General features: G+C 40.4%; 1 protein-coding gene across 5 annotated transcripts in view; it reads left to right on the top strand.

Moving 5' to 3' along the window:
- The window catches only part of Phactr1 (phosphatase and actin regulator 1), a 458550-nt gene that overhangs the window by 4134 nt on the left and 433133 nt on the right, over positions 1-21283 (top strand). For all 5 annotated transcript variants that reach the window (XM_051194363.1, XM_051194365.1, XM_051194364.1 and 2 more), the window contains exon 2: positions 19933-20079. In XM_051194363.1, coding sequence (XP_051050320.1) covers positions 19933-20079 — 147 coding nt within the window. The remainder of the gene's footprint in view (positions 1-19932; positions 20080-21283) is intronic.

Raw genomic sequence — 21283 nt, 5'->3', positions numbered from 1 at the left:
CTATCAGCGATGGAGATAGATAGCACAGGCAAACATTCTACCACTGAGCCACACACTTAGCCCCTAAGGTCATCTCTTCTAAATAGATTCAAATCATCAAAAGTGGCAAATAGACATCAAGAAATGAACAAAATCAGAGACTGCACTAGACATATTCGTTGCATGTGTTCATCCTCAATGAAACATTGGGAAAATGGAATTGCACGATTATGGTGCGTTTTGCAAATTAGAACATTTAAGATTGGGGGCTGGGGAAGAAACTCAGAAAAGTATTTGCCACAGAAGCCTGAGGACAGGTGTGCATGTGAGGACACAGGGTTCTTATAATTGGGAATGTAGAGATGGGAGTATCTGGGGCTTGCTGCACAACCTTGCCTAATTTCTGAGTTCCAACACCTAATGAGAGACTGAGTCTCAAACACTGCTAATGTAATTGGTGCCTCAGAAACAGCAACCAAGTTTGACATCTGACATCCTCAATCCCATGCACACACACAGGCACAATGTAAGAGTGATGGATTGAAGAGTCTTGAAAAAGACCATCCATTGTGATATCAACAAAGCTAGGATCTGATGGAAGTATGCCAAACTCCAAAGCCCAAGCTATTTTAAATATTGCAATGTTCTTTGCTGGAAAGAGGTGCCTTTTCAGCTGTCCAGATTGGTAGAATCAACCAAGCAGGTGATGGCCATATCACACTTTCCAAATGGGGAAGCTGAGGCTCTGAGAGATTCCATCATGTGCCCCAATCATACAATTTCTAAGGAGATGCTGGAGTGGGGAGCCTGATCTCTTACCTCACTCATGTTCGTTTCAATATGCTAGAGTTCCGTTTATTCTCCTTTCTTTTTTACTTGAAGACCATCAGTTTTCCTGAACATTTAAATTACCTTCAACGCATTAAAAGTCAGTTGACTGAGGCCACAAGACATTTATGGCTCCTGATGACAATCCCCCTCTTTTATCGTTTTACATAACTCATGGCATTTGAAGCCATTGGTACTTGTCATAAAGTACCTTTTCTCTTGTCTGCATTGTCTTGTTCAACAAAGGGAAATGCCAGTTTTGACAACTGATGAATGCCATTGTGAGCTGCTCAGATTCTCTTCAGGTTGTTTTAGGAATAAAGAAAAATTCACTGAGACCCCTCTGTCAACCCTTTCCCCTTGGCAGTCCCCTCCCCCATAAAATCCATCAGAACCATTGGCTTTTGAATCTTTAGCTTTCAGTTGAATGTACTCCATCTATCTAACCTCTATACCTCTGGGATTCCTTAGTATGTTCCCAAGCTAAGAGACATTTGGTATCACTCAATTAGTTGCAAGTCATTAGCATTGGTTAATTAACAATAGCATTCTTTCCTTTCCTGAGCTTAAGGCAAGACCTAGCTTCAACATCACCTCCCAGTGAGTTTTGCCTGATATTTCTAGTCTCTGTCATAGTACAGGATTTCATTTTTATCCCATACCCCACTACTCACCTGGTATAGCAACTCTTGAAAATGGCAGCCTCAGGTTCTTCATAGAAATGGTTGGCTAGCTCCAAATCCAAGAGAGGATGAAGGGTTAAATGATACTTAAATGCCTTCCATCCACCTCAAGTACAGTGGTCTCCTTTGATGGGCAATATCATCCTTGGTATAAAGAGAGTATTACAGTTTATTAAATGCCTCTACTGACTTAGTGGAAAAGGAATCCTTCAGCCTAAACTTTCAGGAGAAACTTCAGATTCAGAGAAAAGACTTAGGACTTCCAGATGTGGAAAACGCTCCCCCCACTTCCAGTTTCTTTAACATCTTAAAGTCTTTAGTTGAAAGTAGAAAGTTTTCTACTTTAAGACCGAGGGGAGTGTGCATAAAAAAGAATGACTGAAAGAATTAAGATGTGGAAAAAGAAAGTTCTCAACTCAAATGTACCTGTTAAAAAAAGAAAAGAAATACTTTAAACAACCAAAAGAGAAAAGAAAATATTACAAGAAAAATTTAGGTATATTACTAAATAAGTGTAGACTTTGAAACTAGATTTCCAGAGACAATGAAGATTTTAGTGCATAATTATCTATAAGGACTGAATTTTTCTTCTCTCTGGAAGTAGTTATGAAACAGATGAAAGCTACATTTCCCTGTGTTGAACTTACCTGAGACTGATCCAAAGGATGTTCTGTATTCAGAGCTTTCCCTAACTGAGATCTCTTTCCCTTCCTTTAACCTCTGCTGCCCAGTGAGGCAGGCCTTACACATTTTAGTCAGCTGACCCTTAGTGCAGCCACCATTCACACTTGTGTTTCCAACCAGAGACAGTGGGGGAAGCCATAGAGTCCCATCGAAGTCACTTACCACAAATGCACTGTGAGAACATCTCACTGGGTGCCAGGCATGCATCTAAGGGTCTTGCTCATTCATCTAAGGGCTGGCTGTACTATTTCTCCATCTCTGTCCCCTGAAACCTCAGCTGAGGTTCATTCCTGAAGCTGGAAATCTGGTTTTCTCCAGAAAGACTGGGGCACAAGCAATGGCCACAAGTCAATCCAGTGCCCATTTAAAGCATGGCTGCCAAGTGGGTCACACTAACACCTTCCTGTCTGCGCCTTAGAATTCTGCTAACTAGCACCAGCACAGTGATATCAGCCACATCTCCTGTCTTCCCACAAGGGGATTCCTTCCTGTGTTTTATTTGGTTCACTGTCCACATAACTTACATGCCAACTGCTAGACCCCATCTCAGAGAAGAGTTTCATATGAAAACTTTACAAAATTCTTTTGTGGCACTCAGATCATCACCCTCAACAAATTCCTGTTGGGGGGAGGTGGGAATTTGTTCTTTGTAAGGCAAGCAAAACAGTTGCATGCTGTGCTTCACTTCTGAATGACAAAGCAAGACCAAGCCTCCCCACCTAGCTTCCCATGTGTTCCATTTTAGACCGCTAATTGCTCACACCCAGGCTCTCCCAACCTGTGTTTAATATAGAGAACATTGTGTATAAAGGTTAGAATGGAAGTAGATAAATAGGAAAAATACATAGACAGCCAGTCTTCCAGTCCCACAGATTAGTGGACCATGCAGCCTAGCCCCAGCTTCTGAGCATGCCTTTGGAACACAACAGCCCTGCTCAAAAAGGAGCTTTTGTGGAGGGCCTTGGTATTTGGGTACCTTGTTCCTAGTAGCCATCTGTCTTAACACATATTGGGGTTCAGACTTCCTGTGTAGAGCAGAGAGTGAGAGGAAGAGAGAACCCGATATAATGAGGCACAGAACGGAAGAAGATGACATGAAAATACAAGGCAACACTTCCAATCAATTAATAACGCCCACTATCACATACAGCATACGAAAGAGTGGATTAAAATGCAGCTAGCGACAGCCATGACCCAATTAGCATAAACAATTCACAGGTGCTTTGGGATGAATTCTCACTCTTCATTTGCCCAAACAAATCTGTTTTCTCAAAAAAAAAATTTTTTTTTTAAATAATGCAAGAAAGGAAATGTGCAGTGCCACCCTTTGTGGCTCTGAAACAGTGAAAAGGATGGCAGACGAGCATGCCAAAGCTAGCTCACAGCTGGTACCATTTTCAATATGTTCAAGAATTTCCCAGTGAGCCATTAGACACCCAGACTTGAGCAAAACTCTTGAACAGACACTGATATGTGAAACCGGAACTTTGAAGTCCTGTATTTGAATATAGAAATAATCTTCAAGATCTATTTGTTTCCCAGTCATAAGATCAAAACAGGATAACATCAAAGCCTTTGACAAAAGGGGGAAAAAGGCATAGAGCCAATTAACTATGTTAAGTCTATGTAACTATCCAGTTTTTCTGTTTACTTTCCATCCCTTTTGTAGGCATTAGAATGTCAGAGTTAGGATGATGGCACATAGTCATCTAGGATAGGAATCAAATAGTCTCCCACCATAACTATAGGCTGTCACTGTGTTTTAGAATTTCACCATTACCATCCCACAGTTCTGAGTTTAAACACTGACTTCTACTTCCTAGCTTGTGTGGTTAGACCGAGAAGAGAATTTAGTGTCTTTTGCTTCCCCTCTTCATTTCCAGTGCAAATGATAATCAGGTCACACATTCTCAACCCAAAGGGCATTTTGAGGATTAAATGAAACAAAATAACACTTCACAAACTGTGATACAGAATATTATTTTCAGAAAAACACAGTTACTCTCTTATAATAGTAGTGTATTTGTTCTATTGTGCTTTAGGAAATTTTAAATAAAAAATACTTCATTGAAACAGAAAAATATATAACCAGAACCACATTTTTATTGACCATGGCTGAGGACAACACATGGAAATAAGTAGAGAAAGAGAAAATGAATTAAGATGATCATTCATTGAAAAACATTGACTAGTAGCACAAATAGCATCTAGCCCTTCCAAAAGGCATGAAAATGCTAATAACTTTACAAATGTCAACTCTGAAAATATAAAAACAGGAGGGAGAGTGTAAGAGCAATAGCTCAGTGGTTAAGAGCATTTACATCAGTTACAGAAGACCTGGATTCAATTCCCAGAATTCACATGGTGGCTCATAACTATAGCATCTCACAATTTCTGTAACTCCAGTTCCAAGAGAATCAGACACTCTCTTCTGATTTCTGTAGACACCAGGCATGCATCCAACACCCTTTCATATGTGCAGGTGGAACACACACACACACACACACACACACACACAAATAAATAAAATTTTTAAAAACACATAAGAAAAATGATAGAATTGGTGTTGAAACAAAATTACTAACAGATTCCAAAAGATTCCTCTTATAGTTCTACTGTTGGGTAATATTGGTCACCTGTCCATTTCTTAGGGAAGCCTTTACAGCAAAGACTAGTACATTAGAGATGCCAGTGTGTTTCCAAGTTGGTAGTCAAGATGGGATGCCAGGTTGGATTTAGTGAGGACAACAAAGCATCTTTAGGCAGTGTGAAGTGATGTGTGATAAGATATGGGCATCTGAAGAGAGGGATCAGTTAGAATCCTGTGTTTATTACAAGGGATGTAGATGGAGTGGTTACAGTGCAGAGATGCAGACTCAAAAGACAAGAGACTATATCAGTAGGCAGAAGCCAAAGCACTCGAGGCTTTGCTTGCTGAACTAAGGAATTCCAAAGCAGATGTTGAGTCCAATAAAGAACATAGCACAGTGGAGATCTGTGCTCCGATATGTTGTTATGAAGGTCACAGATTAGAGGACTGATGAGGGAGACATACTAAAGCCAGGTGGACCACTGGCTACCACAGTGATGCAAACACAATTGGACAGCAAACTAACTGGGTGAATTCAGAAGAAAAAGGGGTCTGAAATTATTCACAAGATTCTTTCTACATGTGTGACAGTAAGACAGCTGGATAATGAGGAAGTGGTATGTCAAGAGATTCTTGGATGTTACTTTTGAATATTAGAAGTTATTCACTGAGAGAAGGATTATAAGAAGAGAATCAAAGTGGGGTTAGAATGTACTGAATTTAGAGAGTGTGTTGGGTCTAGTAATATATGTAACCATTAATATGAAATAAGTTCTACAGACACAAATCTTGGTACAAAGACCTCAGAAGGCAGTCCAAAATACTCAGTATGGCACAAAAATTCTTGAAAATTCTTTACTGATATCTTTTGCACATGTTTCTGAGTTGTATTTCTTCTGAATCTTAATCGTCCTTTCATATTATTTAGTGGACTGGGAGATTATTGGGAAACACTAAATTACAACTTGGACTATAAGCACAACATTTTCTTTTTAGCACTAATACTGAAAATTAATAGCCCATTAAGAATACTTATATGAAGCAAATGTTTGCAGTTGCCAAGACAATGTCAATTTCAGGACTGGGTTTTCATCAGAATCAATGTTCTGAGTTAGCACTGGGGTGATCATCTAAGAAACAAGTAAAAAAAATAAATAACTCAAACTCACTCATGAGACACTGCAGATGAAGAGAAAAAGAGATTTGGCTACAGCTGATTTAAAAAATAGACCTTACTTTTGTTGTGGACCAATGTGGCAAGATCTTCTGCTTAATTAATTAAACAGTTTGGTGACTAAAGTAAGATGCCACTTACCTTAGCCAGACTTTGCCTTTGAAAAGCCAGACCACACTGGTAACATCCTACAAAGCTGACTTCCACATTGAACCCATAACCCAAGTTCACTCAATAGCCTGGATATGTGCACTAAGGTTACAAAGGAATATGAAGGGGTTATTGCCTTTATTGTCTCATTTGATTCACAGACACTTCTGTATTTTATTATCCCATTGTACAGATACTCCAATAATCAAGGAACTTTTCAAGGCCCCAAAGCTGTGCAAATAAAGTTGTAATTAAAACATTAAACCTTTTGATCCTTCTTACAACATCTTGAGCAAATTTACCAGTGCAGATACTATGAGCAGACAAATAGAATTTAGAGTGTTTACATATTTCATGTTCAAAGGCAGAAGGTCTTAAGAGCTGTGTGATAATAATGGGCATCACAAGCATTTTATGTAGTTATACTACAGGATGAGCTCCCTAAAAGAACATTTAATCTTTCTTTCTCAGCAAACTATCACAGAGGGATGAGAGACCTCTGTTCTTAGTTTGAATTAATGTATGATTTGCTTATAAGACAACCTTCCTCAGTCTCCATGGGGATTTCATAACTCATTTTTTTCTCACTACCAATGCAATGTAGAATAGTTATAGAAAATAACAATAAAGCCAAACCAAACCTAAGCATCACCCAAAATAGGTGCTCCTACAGCCCGAAGCATATGCTTGCACCCCTTTTATGTACACAGACACACCACTGGATATGCTTTTAATCTAAATGAAGGTCCACAGATTACCTTGAATTTCTCAATTTTAATTATTTTAATAAATAAAAATTCATCTAAACTAAGGATTGTTGATTCTCATAATGAATTAATAATCAGACACAGTGTGAAGGATGTGAGAGAGGTCCATTGTGCTTTGGTTTTGCCCCAAAGGTAACCTTGCCAGCTGGAATGTGTCCCTGAATCAGTTGTTCTGTTATTTACTAGACAGAGTGGCTGACTAATACCCTGTGATCTGATTACCATCAACAATCCATCTGTAGACACAACAGAATGCAAATAAAATATCCACCTATTCTACCCTGGGCTGGTCTTCCCTCCAACTCATTCATCAAGCAAAGTCTGCTGTCCCTGACTTCCCAACAGTGTTCTTCTTGTTCAAGACACATGCATCTTTCTAATGGTTTATTCAACCATGTAATCATGGCAACGATGAAACATTAAAGCCTAAAAATGCTATGTTCAACTGGCTCATTTTACAGATGATAAAACTAAGCCTTGGGGAAGAAAGAAAATGCAAGCATTGCACATTAATACCTAACATACACTGGAAATTGTATCCAGGCTTCACTCAAAACTGCAAATTTATCACTGGTGAGATATTATTGCCCCACCTAATATGAAATTAAAGCTTAGAAGGAATAACATATCTAAAATCAGCTACAATGCCAGGATTCAAACATAAGTCTTCCCAACTTTGTAGCTTCTACATTTCTAGGGGCTGGGTGGTTGGGGGTGGAAAGCACAAGGTATTTTACTAGTTAACATAGCTGGATTGTGGCAGAGGAGGTAGACAAAACCCAGGATCCCAGTGCCTAGGCTGACTGTCTAGTCAGGTTCCTGTTGCTGTGATGAACACTGTGGCCAAAAGCAACTTGTGGAGGAAAGGATCTATTTGATCTTACATCTTAAAGTTCACCATGAGATGAAATCAGGGCAGAAACTCAAGGCATGAATCTGGAGACAGGGACTGAAGCAGAGGCCACGCAGAAGCCATGCCTACTGGCTTGCTCTTTGTGGCTTGATTTTTGGTACAACCCTCTATTCCCTACTCAGGAGTTACACATCTACAGTGGGTTTGATTCTCCCATATCAGTTATTAATAATGATTTAAAAAACTGCCCCCCAGGATTGCCAACAAGCCAATCTGATAAAGGCATTTTCTCAATTGAGGTTCCCTCTTCCCAGGTGGCCCTAGCTTGTGTCAAGTTGACAAAAGCTAATCAGCACACTGATGTTCCTATCTCTGCATGCTATCATCTCCTTGTAAAGTGCCTAAAATAAACACAAGGTAACAGCCTTTACTTTGAGGTGACTTTCAAATGAAGATGGCCCGCAGTTTGCTGGATGAGGCTACCGTCAAGTATTTGTCATTTTCTGCACTCTGAACGTGAACCAGGGATATGAAAACCTTAAGACTTTAAATTGTGTCATTAATTACCACCTATATTTAAAACCAGCCATGTAGAAAATGCAAAACTAAAATTATAAGGCTTTCCATTACCTGCACTACTGAATGAGACTTGGAACGTGACTTACATACCTTGACCAGACATGATCAACATTTACATAACAGAAGCTGCTTCAGCTTCTGTCCAACTCAGTTCAACATGCAAAGCCCAAAACACATTTTCTTTTCTGTATCTAGCATGTTTTAGTAGCCACCACCACCCCACCCCACCCCACCACTCTGCACAGTGTCTACTTTAAGAAACCAGGAGGAAAGAAAGCAGTGAACATTTGTTGTCCGCCCACCATTTGTCAGGCTCCGTGTTAGGTGTTTTTACATTTATTATATAATGTTTTATCCTCTCAAAGCCCAGTGAAAGAGTTCATTTTATTTCTTGTTTGCATATAAGGCAACCAAAGCTTAAAGAGCAGTGTTTTAAGTAAGACTGATTAACCCTGGAATTGTGTCAAGGTTTAATGTCACAAATGTAGCCTTGCTTTGGACTGTCAAGTAATAACAGCACTCCATACTATTTGTCAAGGTTTATCAAGAATATCCTTTGCCAAAGACTTACTAAGGATTGTGTGTTTGCATCCCCATGAAGACTGTAGAGGGGGGGATGCTATGTTGGTCTTATAGATTCACACAGATGCTAATTTGTATGAAATCACCAAAGTGTAAGTATGGGATTTAGATACAAATTCAGGAAGGCTGACCTCGCACCTGTATTGTTAAGCAGTACTTCATGTTTTTTGAGTGGAATATAATATTGTCATCATCTTCCTGATCTCTTCATGCAAAGTGAGAAACATGAAGCGCCATAAGGTTGGCAGAGGTAAACAAATGGGCAGAAGTAATTTTCATACTGGTACAGAAGTATGGGACTGGGGATCAGCTCTGCAGAAATCAGGCAGTTTGGACATGCAAAAGTGGGGCAAAGATAAAGGAAAGATTTTCCACCAGAGAAACAGGTTGTGTTAATATGTCTCATGTGAATAAGCGGTTTTCAAATTAGGTACAATCTTTCACAAAATGAAACAGGCTCCCAGGGAGAGAATTGCCAGGCTGGTGTTAGGGTGGTTCACAGTCATGTATCCCTCTATATACAGGCATTAATCCAAGAGAAGATACCTATCCAAGCCTTAAGGAAGACTCAGAGCAAAGAGACTAGACCCACACAGCTATAAAAGTCAGGGTTAGTTCAGTGCTCAGAAGTGCCCTTATCCACTGGAAAAACTCCTGCTGCATAGGGACAGAAAGAGTGTGGATTTTATGGTTGTCCGGTTTTACTCAGATAGACTGTGAGGTGGACAGCACACTCCTAAAATTGCACAATGGGGAAGATTTAAATTGTGCCTGGTAGAAAGATCGTGTATCTAGGACCTGGGCAGAAATGGTAAAAAGGAGGCTGCCATCCCTTCTCTGTTATTGACTCTCATAAACTTAGCAGAGAGAAGAGGGAACTGGTGTCAGAACCATGTGAAATAGACAGCTCCTTTAGTGATGAGCTGAGGAGCAAGGAATAAAAGGCACCAGTGACATTTCTGCATATTTGAATCTCTAGAAAAGGATGGTATGCACAGAAAAGAAAACTGTTTGAGGATCTACGTGCTAAATTTAGAGATAGCAAAAACGCAGCCTTGGTATTTTTTTTTTTTTAAGCCTGCTTAGGACGGAGAAGTAACTCCAGTGGCCTGGATTGGTATTGCAGTCAATGACATCCATTTGTATTGCTCACATTTTGTGTTTTCTACAGGATAATTTGCAGTAGTGACATCTTAGCGGGTTAAATTGTGAGGTCTAAAATTGCTTACATTTCTCACTCTTGTCAAATATGCCAAGTAGTGTTTCATTCATGCAGCCCAAACTCCTAATCTGTTCAAACAGAATACACAAGATTCAATTTTACACAAAATGTCAAGGACCTCCAATTAATCCAAAACAAAATACTCTTAATATTATTACTGTTTGTCCAAGGCTCATGGCTTACCTAACAATGATAATTTTTCAAACCATTTTTTGAAATGGTGGGCCCTTATCTCTACCTGGTCTCTGGAAGTTCTTATAAAGAGAAAGGAATGAATATGTTTGCACTAGATTTATTCTCTTGCCTGTATTATTTCCATAATTAATCCATCCACCAATCACTGGCCTAGAGAGATGTGAGTGTGTGTGTAGGTAGTTATTTTATAACCACAGTGCATTTACCAGCCACAGTAATATTTTGATATAACTGTCCTTTGTTTTTCAATGTAAGCTGGCTGGGCCTTAAAACACCCATCCACTCTAGGACAGAATCCAGACCAAGGTCAGTTCAAGCCAAAGTTGTGGTTCAGAATAGCCCAGTCAAGGGTCAGGTTCTCTCTCTCTCTCTCTCTCTCTCTCTCTCTCTCTCTCTCTCTCTCTCTCTCTCTCTGTCTGTCTCTCTCTCTCTGTCTCTCTCTCTCATCTAGAATGTTCTTACACACTTAAGATACCCATGTGACATCCTCATTTTGGGAAACACATGATTCTTCTCTCCCTTTTAAACAGACCATTCCTAATTTGGTGTTGTCTGCTGTATTCTCATGACTAGACTCAAGTTCACTCTTTCTAGGCTAGAATTGTTCAAAGGTTACATTACATTTTTCTCTGGGTATCATAGAGACATCCTGTACCCAATTGTCCTTTACCAGAGATGGCCATTTTCATTGCTCAGGCAAGATGCTGTCCAACTACTACCTTGAAAGTAATGGCTGTGGGGGAAGAAACACTAAAGCTATAAAATCACCCTTCTCTTCATCAAACTGTCCCCCGGATTTAGCATTGCTTCTTTCTTGGCCACCCCCACCCACTTGCTTGATATTTATACTAATGGTTACAAAATGATGGTTTTTACAGCACCTACCTCCATATTAATAAACTAGCTCTCAGCATTCCACTGAGGAAAAAAGCAAGAACCTTTTCTTTTCCTGCATCCATTTGTTCGTTCATTCATTCATTCATTCATTCATGTATGCATGAATGGATGCATTTTTACCAGTTCTCATTCACTTACCACCAGGACTCGTAAATGTCTTCTTTTAATGAAACATCTTTCATCAGTGGATGTCATAAATTTTTGTCCCCAAATTATCCCAGGCTGGAAGTAAGACTCTTCAATCTGGCTTTTTATTCCTGTGATTTTCTGTTTCCATTTTAACATTTATCAAGGCAGAAGAACAGCTAGCAATTATTACTTGCACACATTCCAGTACAGTTACCTTGTTATATTGTCAGAGCAGGGTACTTTAAAAAAGTTAAAGGCATCTAAAAATCCATTTTCAATAAAAGAGAAATGGAAAAAATTAAAAACTAAACCCACATATACAGAAGTAGAGAATTCTTAAATAGATAAAAAATTACAGGCATATACATGGTACAAAACACACGCTGACAAAACATTTATACATGTAAAATAAATATTAAAAATTAAATTAAAAGTATAGGTACTAGAGATATTTAAGATAATATCCCCAAGTTAATGGTCAAATAAGCAATAAAAGCCACAAATTGTTGGCATAGTGTAATATTAACATTCCCCAAATGGTCTGTCATTAAAAAATAATTTGCATCCATTTATTTGTTATTAATAGTATGTTCTTTTACAAACATTTAATACTTTTAAAAGTATTGCTCAAATTAACTTGCATATCTTAATTAAATGGAAGCATTCTGCAATATTGTTCTCTAGTGATAAACATTACATCTTTATCACATGAGTAAATGCAAAATGTGTATAATATGGAGCTTTTCTAGAAGCTTTGCTGAAAACTACCATCATCACTTAGATCAACACTGGAAGTTTATACCCAAATGTTTCATAGCGGCCTAAGATGATACATGGGGCACATCAGCCTCTATCACGGAGTTTATTCTTCAGCTTCACATAAATGGGCATATTCAGTATTTGTTTGCTCTTTGTAAAAGTGGCTTCTTTCTTTTCAACATTAAATCTGTGAGATTCATTCATATATGTGTTCATAGCAGTAACTTCTCTCTTTTTTTTAATGAAGTATGACACTAAAGGTAAAACAGAATTTAAAATTTTAATACTATTTTATCTATTCTTTGAAAATGTCATATATGTGTACAATGTACTTTGATCATATCCACCCACCACTACTCCAGCCAGCTCTAAGCTACTGCCTCCCATACTGTTTTCCTTCATAATTTCACATCCTCCTTTTTTTGTTGTTACTGATAATCTCTAGAGTCCAATTAGTGCTGCCCATGTGAGCACAGGCATGAGGCCATCCACTAAGGTGTGAGTAGTCTATCAGCAACTGTATTGCCCCCATCTCCATCTATCAGCAGCTACCAGCTGTCAATAGCACCTCCAATAAGGAATAAGTCTAGGAGTCTCTCACTATCCATCTTATAGGGAACCACAACCCTGTGAGTCAACCCATGTAACAGACATGTTCAGAACTCAGCATCCCATGTCTCTTCTCTCCATCTGCCAGCTCAGACATTTTTTATGCTCCAGTTTCCACAATGTTCCCACCTTGAATTGGTGAATCTTAAAATATATGATTATCTGCAATGGAGCAGTCACCCTTAGGTAGATGTGATATTTTGACTAGCTATGAGTCTCTACATTAACCACTACCCACCACACCAAGAATCTTCTTTGACCAAAGTTGAGGGAAATGCAAATCTACAAGCATAAACATAAATATTCAGAAGTCAGATTCACAACATGATCCCTTAGCAAAACTACAAGAGTAGGTTTTCCCCCTTGGGTCTATGGTCTTTCCATGGGCTACTGACCAGAAATGAAATCCCTCCCATGAAACAAGCCCCATAGCTGGTCAGAAAGCAGTTGGTTATTTATATAACTATTATGTCATTATTGCACCAATGGACATATCATGCCAGACAGGCCAGTATTGTAGCAGGCAGGTCCAGCACTGCAGGAGATAACTGATGTATTTTCTCCCCCATCAGTGTGTGCCACCTTCTAGAACTACATAACTTCATCCCTTCCTTCCTATATTACAAAGATATCCTCATTCAAGTCACAGTGCTGTTCAAGTATATGTCTGTTTTGGGGTTTTCTATTGATCTATTTATCTTACATTATTTTTGTACTCTGTACTGTCATAAATCTTAGTGTCTTGCACTATGAATCCTATAAATTCACTCTCATTTGCCAAGATCATTCTGACTAGTCTTCCTTTGTATTCCCATATGCATTTTAGAGTTAGCTGACAAATTTTCTTTAAAAATGCTCAGATTTGTTTGGACTTACATTCAACCTATAGGCCAATTTTAAAAGGCTGATGTCTTAACAATGATTTGCCTTTAAATTAATGAAAGCTGTCATAACATATTAATCCCATTACCAACTTTTTAAGGTCCTCTTAATGTATTCCATGAAGCTTCATAGTTTTTAATGTAGAATTATTATTTATTTTTGTTTAAATAATGTTATAGTTATTCATCTATTTTAATGCCATTGTGTGGGATTCCTTAATTTTTATTTTCAGGCCACCGAGATGGTTCTGTATGAGGACCTTGCCATCAAATATGACAACTTTTGTTAAATCCATAGAACCCACATGGTAGAAAAGAGAAGTCACACGAGTTTTCCTTAGCACAGGCATGCTCAACCTCTAAATACATACATACATATGTACGTACATACATACATATAATTTAATTAAAATCTATTAAAATAATTTAAAGTACAAACATATCCAGTGATTTTTGAAATTTATTTTTAATGTACTCAAGGATTCTGTATATACACAATTACAACAAATATGACTAGTAAAATGTTTGTTCTTGCTTTCGAATTAATTACCTCTTATACTTATTTTTATTGCCTTATTTATTTATCCAGGACCTCTAGCGAAGTACTGAATCCATGTGGTACAAGTCAGCATAGTTGGAAAAGTTTTAACAATCGAGTTACTCCATCTCATCCTTCATTCTCTAATTCAGTAGGTTCTTCTTGGGGACATGCAAAATCCACAGCTTAGTAATGGTGGTACATACCTGAAATGCCAGCACTTGGAGGCAGGAGGATTGTAAGTGTGACAACAGCTCAGAAGACCCAGGACAACTATATTTCAAAACAAATAAAGAAACAAGGGTCAGGCCTCACCTGATTCTGATGTTAGGGTGTTCTAGACACACATGCTGACAATATTTTTAAAGGATAAGTTTTATTTACCCCAAGAACTGTCATAGTAAGAATCTATCGCCCTCATTTTCTTTGTCTTCCTGTCTCCATTCTCATCTGTAGGGATTATGGATATATAAAATATTTATTTTGATACTCCCTCAGCCTAGATACATGGGGGAGGGCCCCCATAGAAGGCCTCACCCTCCCTGGGAAGCAGAAAGGGGATGGGGATTGTTGGAGGGGAGTAGGGGAGGGTGGGAAGTGCAAGAACTGGATCTCACATGTTAAAAAAAAAGATTGTTTCACATTTAAATAAAAAATTATAAGAAAAAATATTCATATTGAGACCCTAGTACATGACCTCTATTTCTGGCTCCAGCTCTAGAAACATTATACATGAAGGTTTTGGAATTCTAACTGTTTGGCTGGCTGTAGAAAAGATAAGAAAACATTGTACTTTCCTGGGTCAGATCATTTTTAAAAAGAATTATCTACCATGTTTAAAATTTTCTGTTTGGTAGTTGTTGCGGTCACAATTGAATTAAGTTCTCTGTATGCACACCGTATATCCACATAGGTCCCCATACAATCATGTGGGTATTGTCACATGATAGAAAAGTTCTAAAGAATTTATCTGTGAAATACATGTGAATACTGTGAACTAAGAGGAGACTAACAGAAATAGCATGTTATTTCTGGAATATAATTACTTACAGTTATATAACAAAGGTAAACGCCTCTTAAGACTGAGAGACACAACCAGGTGTGGTGGCACAGGCCTTTATTGCCATCACTCAGGAGGCAGAGGCATGGGGATCTCTGTGAGATCAAGGTCAGCCTGGTCTACAGAGGAGTTGCAGGACAGTTGAAAAAACAAAACAAACAAAACCTCAAGCCCCCCTACCCCACCAAAAAAGACAGAGACAGAAGGCACCAAGGATTTTTATGGAAATGACCAGAATAACTTTCCTAGCTTGTTGTCTTTTGCTGTGATAAAACCGTGATCAAAAGCAGCTTGGACATGAAAGTGTTTATTTGACTTCTATATGCCAAATCACAGTCCATTGAGGGACTTGGGACAGGAACTCAAAAAGGAATCTGATGACAGAACTGAAGGAGAGGCCATGAAGGAGGATGCTTACTGACTTGCTCCCCTGGCTTGTTCAACTTGCTTTCTTATAGAACCCAGGTGCCCAGGTGGTGGCACTACTCTTAGTGGGTTAGGTCATCCCGAATCAGTCATTCATCAAGAAAATTTCCTACAGATTTGCCTGTGGGTCATGCTAATGGAGGCATTTTCACAATCAAAATTTCTTCATCACAAATGACTTTGGACAATATACATATGCACATACATACATACATACATACTCTACTCAGGACAATAACACAGTAGCTATAAATAACTATAGAGTGTGGAAACTGGGCAGGGCCTTTTCATGTTGCATGTAATCTGAGCCTCACACATTTACAGGTGATGTGCCTGCAATCCATCCATTGCCTGTGTTAGCTAATAAGATCATACTAGTCCTCCCATGCTAGCCACCTACCTTGATTCCCATCCCAGGGTTCTTCTGATGCCACTCGATCAAGCATTTCATGAAAAGAAGCTGTGCATATGAGACAGATAAAGAATATGGAAATACTGTAACAGTATCACAATGAGTTCTTCATATAGGATTAGAGAAGGGGGGTGCAAGAAAGGAAGTGACCTATAAGGGGATGGTTAGTGCTAAAGAAAAAGCAAGAAAAGAGGGCATGTGAAAAGAATTTTAAACACAAAGAAGAAAGCATATAGGGAAGGCAAGAAATGAAAGACAATAATCATAAATGAAATATGATAACTGTATTTACTAGTATGCAGCAAAATAAAATATTTTGTTATCATTTTCTTTTAAAATGTTAAAAATTGCTTGAATAAGTAAACTTGTATGAAAATAGATGCATCTAGGTGTGGTAGCAACATCTGTAATCCTGGCATATAAAGCAGATGCAAGAGAACAACTCTAAGTTATATGCCAGCCTGATATATGTAAACAAGTTCCAGGCTAACTAGGGCTATAGAGCCAGACCCTGTCAACAACAACAATAACAACAACAACAACTTTAATGTCTATGAATAAAGAAAAACCTAAAAGCTATTAGCAGCATCTAATTCTTAATCAACATCTAAAGTATTGAATGAGTAAGAAATAGAAAATTTTCACAGATGTATTTTTCTGTATCTAGGATAAATATACGGAATCAAAGAAACAGGGAAATCTCTGACTAGCTAGTCCATCGACCCGCCTTATCTTCCTCCTTCAGACATGGCTTGTGAATAGTATAGGAGAGAGAATTCTGGAAATTTTAAACACAGAGCCCCACACCTAACTCACAAGGGACTGGTTTATAAAGCATGCAGAGGTGTTTGAGCTTCTTTACTTTCTGTCTCTTTCTAAGAACCAAAGCCAGCATGCCATGATTATGTGCTAAGGACCCATTCCCATTTCTCTATTGAAGAGAGTCATCCTTTTGAAAAACCTGTTTTACTGAGAATACACAGGATATAATGATAAGTCAAATATAATAGATGAATGAATGTAAACTGTGGCTAGAACCTGCCACAGTGGTATTTGCCAGTAAACCCTGGCAAACAGAAAGCTGAGGCAGATGGACAGAGTTCAAAGCCAGAGTGGGTAACAGTGTGAGTTCAGGGCCTGAGCTACATAACAAATGAATAGCTAGATAGTAGACAGACAGGCAGGCAGTCAGACAGACAGACAAATAAATAGGTATGGTTCATCAAACACACAATTAGCATATCAACCAGCTATCTATATCCATCCTACATCCTCAAATTAAAGCAATATTGGGAAATAAAGGGGGAAGTTACATCTGTACCATACATGCAAAGACTTTGATCTTGTCATTATTCCCCATGCAATGTAACACAGCAAGTATTTACACCAATTCTACATTGAATATCGTATTAAAAGGAAACTGTGATGATCTATAGGTGAGTTAAAGCATGCATAAAGACATGAAAATATTTTATGTAAGGATCTTGAACATTTAGGTTTTTGATATCCATAATGAGTCCTGGAAACACCTGCTGTGGACACTAACTATTCATGGAAGGCAAAGTATCTGATCCAGGGACATATTGCTTAGCTGCTCATTGGTTACTTGGTGTTTCTTCATTTATTTTGTCTTTCCTTCTTCCTCTCTCCCTCCTCCTCACCCTTCTTTTATTCAGAAGTATCTTCTGAGCATTTCCTATGTGCTAAGGCTGCTAGCTAGTTTTTGTTTTTGTTTTTTAATCACCTTGACACAAACTAGAGGCACCTAGGAAGGAAGAACTTCAATTGAGGAATTGCTTCCATTAGATGGGCATGTGGGTTATTTTCTTGAATGCTAACCGATGGAAAATGTCCTAGCCTTATTGTGGGTGGTACCACCCCTCATCATGCAGTCTTGGATTATATAAAGTACCTGAATGTGAGCTTGGAAACAATCCAATAAACAATGTCCCTCCATGGTCCCTACTTCAGTTCCTGTCTTGGTCTCCCTTGATGGTGGAATGACAGACTATAACCTTTAAGTCAAATAAACCACATCCTCTTCTGAGTTACTTTCATTCAGTGTTTTATTGCAGAAATAGGAAGCAAACAAGGATAGTATGTCCACAACAGAAATACATTCCTAGGGGAACATGAAAAGTTCAAAGAGATGTGGCCAACCTGAGTAGATGCCAAGGAAACAAGGGGAGAGAAAAATACAATGAAAGGTATAAGTTAGGCTTGGGGTGGGGAGGAGCAGGCAGCGAGTGCTAGGCTATGCACTTTCAAAAGAACCGTGTGGGAGAGCTACCTAACAATTAGAGATCAAGTGATGAGGAAAGTCGTTCAGTACTGGAAGAACAAATGAAGAGATAATATCGAGATAACTAGATTATGAAATATTTCAAAGAGACCAAGCAAAAGATGGATCTGACTCTTAGAAAGACTTGGCCAACCTCTAAAATGACCTTGGTAGGAAGCAGTAGATGGAATGAAGGAAGCCAGTGAGAAGTGAGGACATGGAAATCTCCAGCTGCTGGAAGTTCCAAAGGAAGGTCTAGCAGACTCACAGAGACTGTGGTAGACATCAAGGAAGCAGCAAGGCCAAGGGTAGCAGTGAATATGTGAAGGTAATAGTCCAGTAGAGAGATTGGAGAGCCGGGGGGGGGGGGGGGACTGGCAGCTGCACTATAGAGGAGAGCTAGCCTTAGGGAGCCTGAGCTGGGAGACCAAAGGGTGTGAAGCCAACTTTGTATCAAGGAAGTGAAGTGCTACTGGAGGTGGGCACTTATTACACTGAAAAACAAAAAAAAAAGACCCTGTGCCATAAGATTCAGAAAGACAAACATAAAGGAGTTTACCCGTCAATGGTTTCAGTGGTGGCATCAAACAGGTTCTGATCACACACCCCAGAAAACCCTCTGGTTCTTTTCTTGTGTTTTGTGGGGTGTTATAGACAGGGAGTGCAAATGTTCAAAGGCATCTAAGTCCCTTTGATTGCTCCCTCTCCTTCAGGAACCATGATGCAGAGCTGCCAAAGAGTCGCCAGTGCAAACATCTGTGTTTGTATTACATATGACCTAAAGCAAAAGTTGAAGGTTCACATAGTAGGTATGGTAGTGAACATAGAAGAGGGTCATGGGTTTTGTAAATAAGCCTGGTCTATAGTGAAAATATCAATTATAAAAACTCTCTTACCAAACTTGACCACACTCCCCCTCTATGTCCCACGCTAAATTGTAAAGTGCAAATAAGAGAGCCTCCAAAGATGCCATTCATTATCTGTTTCAAACTTTATTTGGGCTTCTGGTTGGGAAGGAAAGAACGGAGAGGATGTTCTGGAAAAGGTAGGTGCCCTGTCCCAAGGTAAATGGAGCAAGAGTGATAGGCTCCAGAAGTGGCAGCTGGGGACATAGAAGCCTCTGTGGTCCTCCAGCAGCAGCTTCAGGCTAGAGAGTCCCCTGGGTTGCTGAGACTGTAACAGCCTGAGCTTGAAAGGAGAGGAAGTGTATTTGGCGGGAGAGGGCACAGTGCTGACTGGGCATCTCGGCTTTGGAGCCTTCCTATTCGCATTAGCCTATCTGTGCCAGCGGCTGAAACAGGGCTGCGGCAGGAGGCGTGGTGCTGCCCAAGAGCGCTGACCCTTTGGCCCAGCGCTGGGAGAGGAGTTGGGGGAGCCCTGGGCACAGACCAGGGCTAACCTGATCTTGCTCCAGTCCACCAGTCCTTAACGGATTTTCTTTCTCTCTCTTCGCCCTTTTCTCTGCTCCTTTATCTCATTCTTTCTCTTCCTCTTCTTACCCTTTTTCCCTCTCTCCCCCACCCTTCCTGCCCCCTTTCCCTCCTCTCCTCCCCCCCTCCCCTCCCCCTTTCTATGTGTGTGAGCCTCCTCCTTTCCCCTCCTCCCCCTTTTCGCCTCTCTCCCTCCCCCTCTCTCCATCTCCTTCTCCTCTCAGCTCGCCGGGCGACCCTGCTCCTGCCTCCCACATTAATGGCGGCTTCTTCGGAGGATGACATAGACCGGCGGCCCATCAGAAGAGTCCGCTCCAAGAGCGACACACCGTATCTCGCAGAGGCCAGGATCTCCTTTAACCTGGGGGCAGGTAAGGTCGCCCCCTAGCCTTCGTCTGGTTGTCTGGCACCTGCTTCCTTTCCTCCCTTCCTCCTGGGCCGGATCAGCCCCCGCCCCTCCCTGGTGCCCCCTCCCTGAGCCCTCCTGCCCTGCGGGTGCCCTGCTCTTACACTCGCTCCCTTTGTGTCGCCCGCGTGGGGAAGGCGTGTGTGTGTGTGTGTGTGTGTGTGTGTGTGTGTGTGTGTGTGTGTGTGTACTGCAGAGGTGGGGGAGGGTAGTGCGTAGATCCTTACACCCAGCCGGTGACACCCACGCGGGCTTTCCCCTTCCAGGAAGAAAAGTGTCAGTGGTAACAATGACCCCAAGAATCACCGAATCACCGGCGGGTGGGAATGCCGCTCAGCTGTGGGCGGAGGCGATGGCAGGGCTTCCTGGGCGAGGCTGTCAAAGCTACTACAGGGTGGAACTTGTTGGTGACATTCAGACTCTGGTGATTTTGTCTGGAGGGTGCCACTGCACCCATGCGGGGGGGAGGGGGCGGGGGGCGGGGCTGACCGGGAACCGTGGCTTGAAAGCCACGTTGGTGGTAAAGAGGAAAAAGTGTGGTCCACAACAAGCAGTGGGGGTGATTCTATGCCCTCCGAGTGGCCCAGATAGAACTGAGTGAAGAGTGAATGGGAAAGGAGAAAGGAGGAGAGGGCCAAGGGAAGATGAAGGAGGAAGGATAGAGGAAAGATGGGAGGGAGGGGAAGGGTAAATAAAGGTGACAGAGACGTTCAGGGTTACTGTGCCTCTGGCACCCAGCGTCACCTAATGCCTGTCTGTCTTTTCCCGACTGCTGCTCCACACTCAATGGAGTTGCTGTCTCTGAAGTTTTCACCATAACTTCACAGAGAACTTCTGAATGACTCCTCACCCTCAGCCCTACCTGTGCCCCTTCCTCTCCAGGATGTCTTCTCTAGGCAGAAAGTGCTGAGAGCTTTTCCCTGGATGCTCAACTTCAAAATAAGTGTTAAAAATCAGACAACACTTTCTTTAAATTTAAGAACTGAATTGGCTGTGTGTGTGTGTGTGTGTGTGTGTGTGTGTGTGTGTGTGTGTGTTGGAGCAAAGAATAAGTATGGGTTGCCCTGTGGAGAAGAATTTAGATACAGGACTGTTGCTTGGAGAAAAAGATTCACTCACTGAGTAAGCAACTTTTTAATGACTTAAAAAATGGGAACTTACTGGGCCAG

This window comes from Phodopus roborovskii, unplaced genomic scaffold, assembly GCF_943737965.1.
Source record: "Phodopus roborovskii unplaced genomic scaffold, PHOROB, whole genome shotgun sequence".
Lineage (NCBI taxonomy): Eukaryota > Metazoa > Chordata > Mammalia > Rodentia > Cricetidae > Phodopus > Phodopus roborovskii.
The sequence above is the reverse complement of the archived record's forward strand: the minus strand, read 5'-3'. Positions and strand labels throughout refer to the sequence as shown.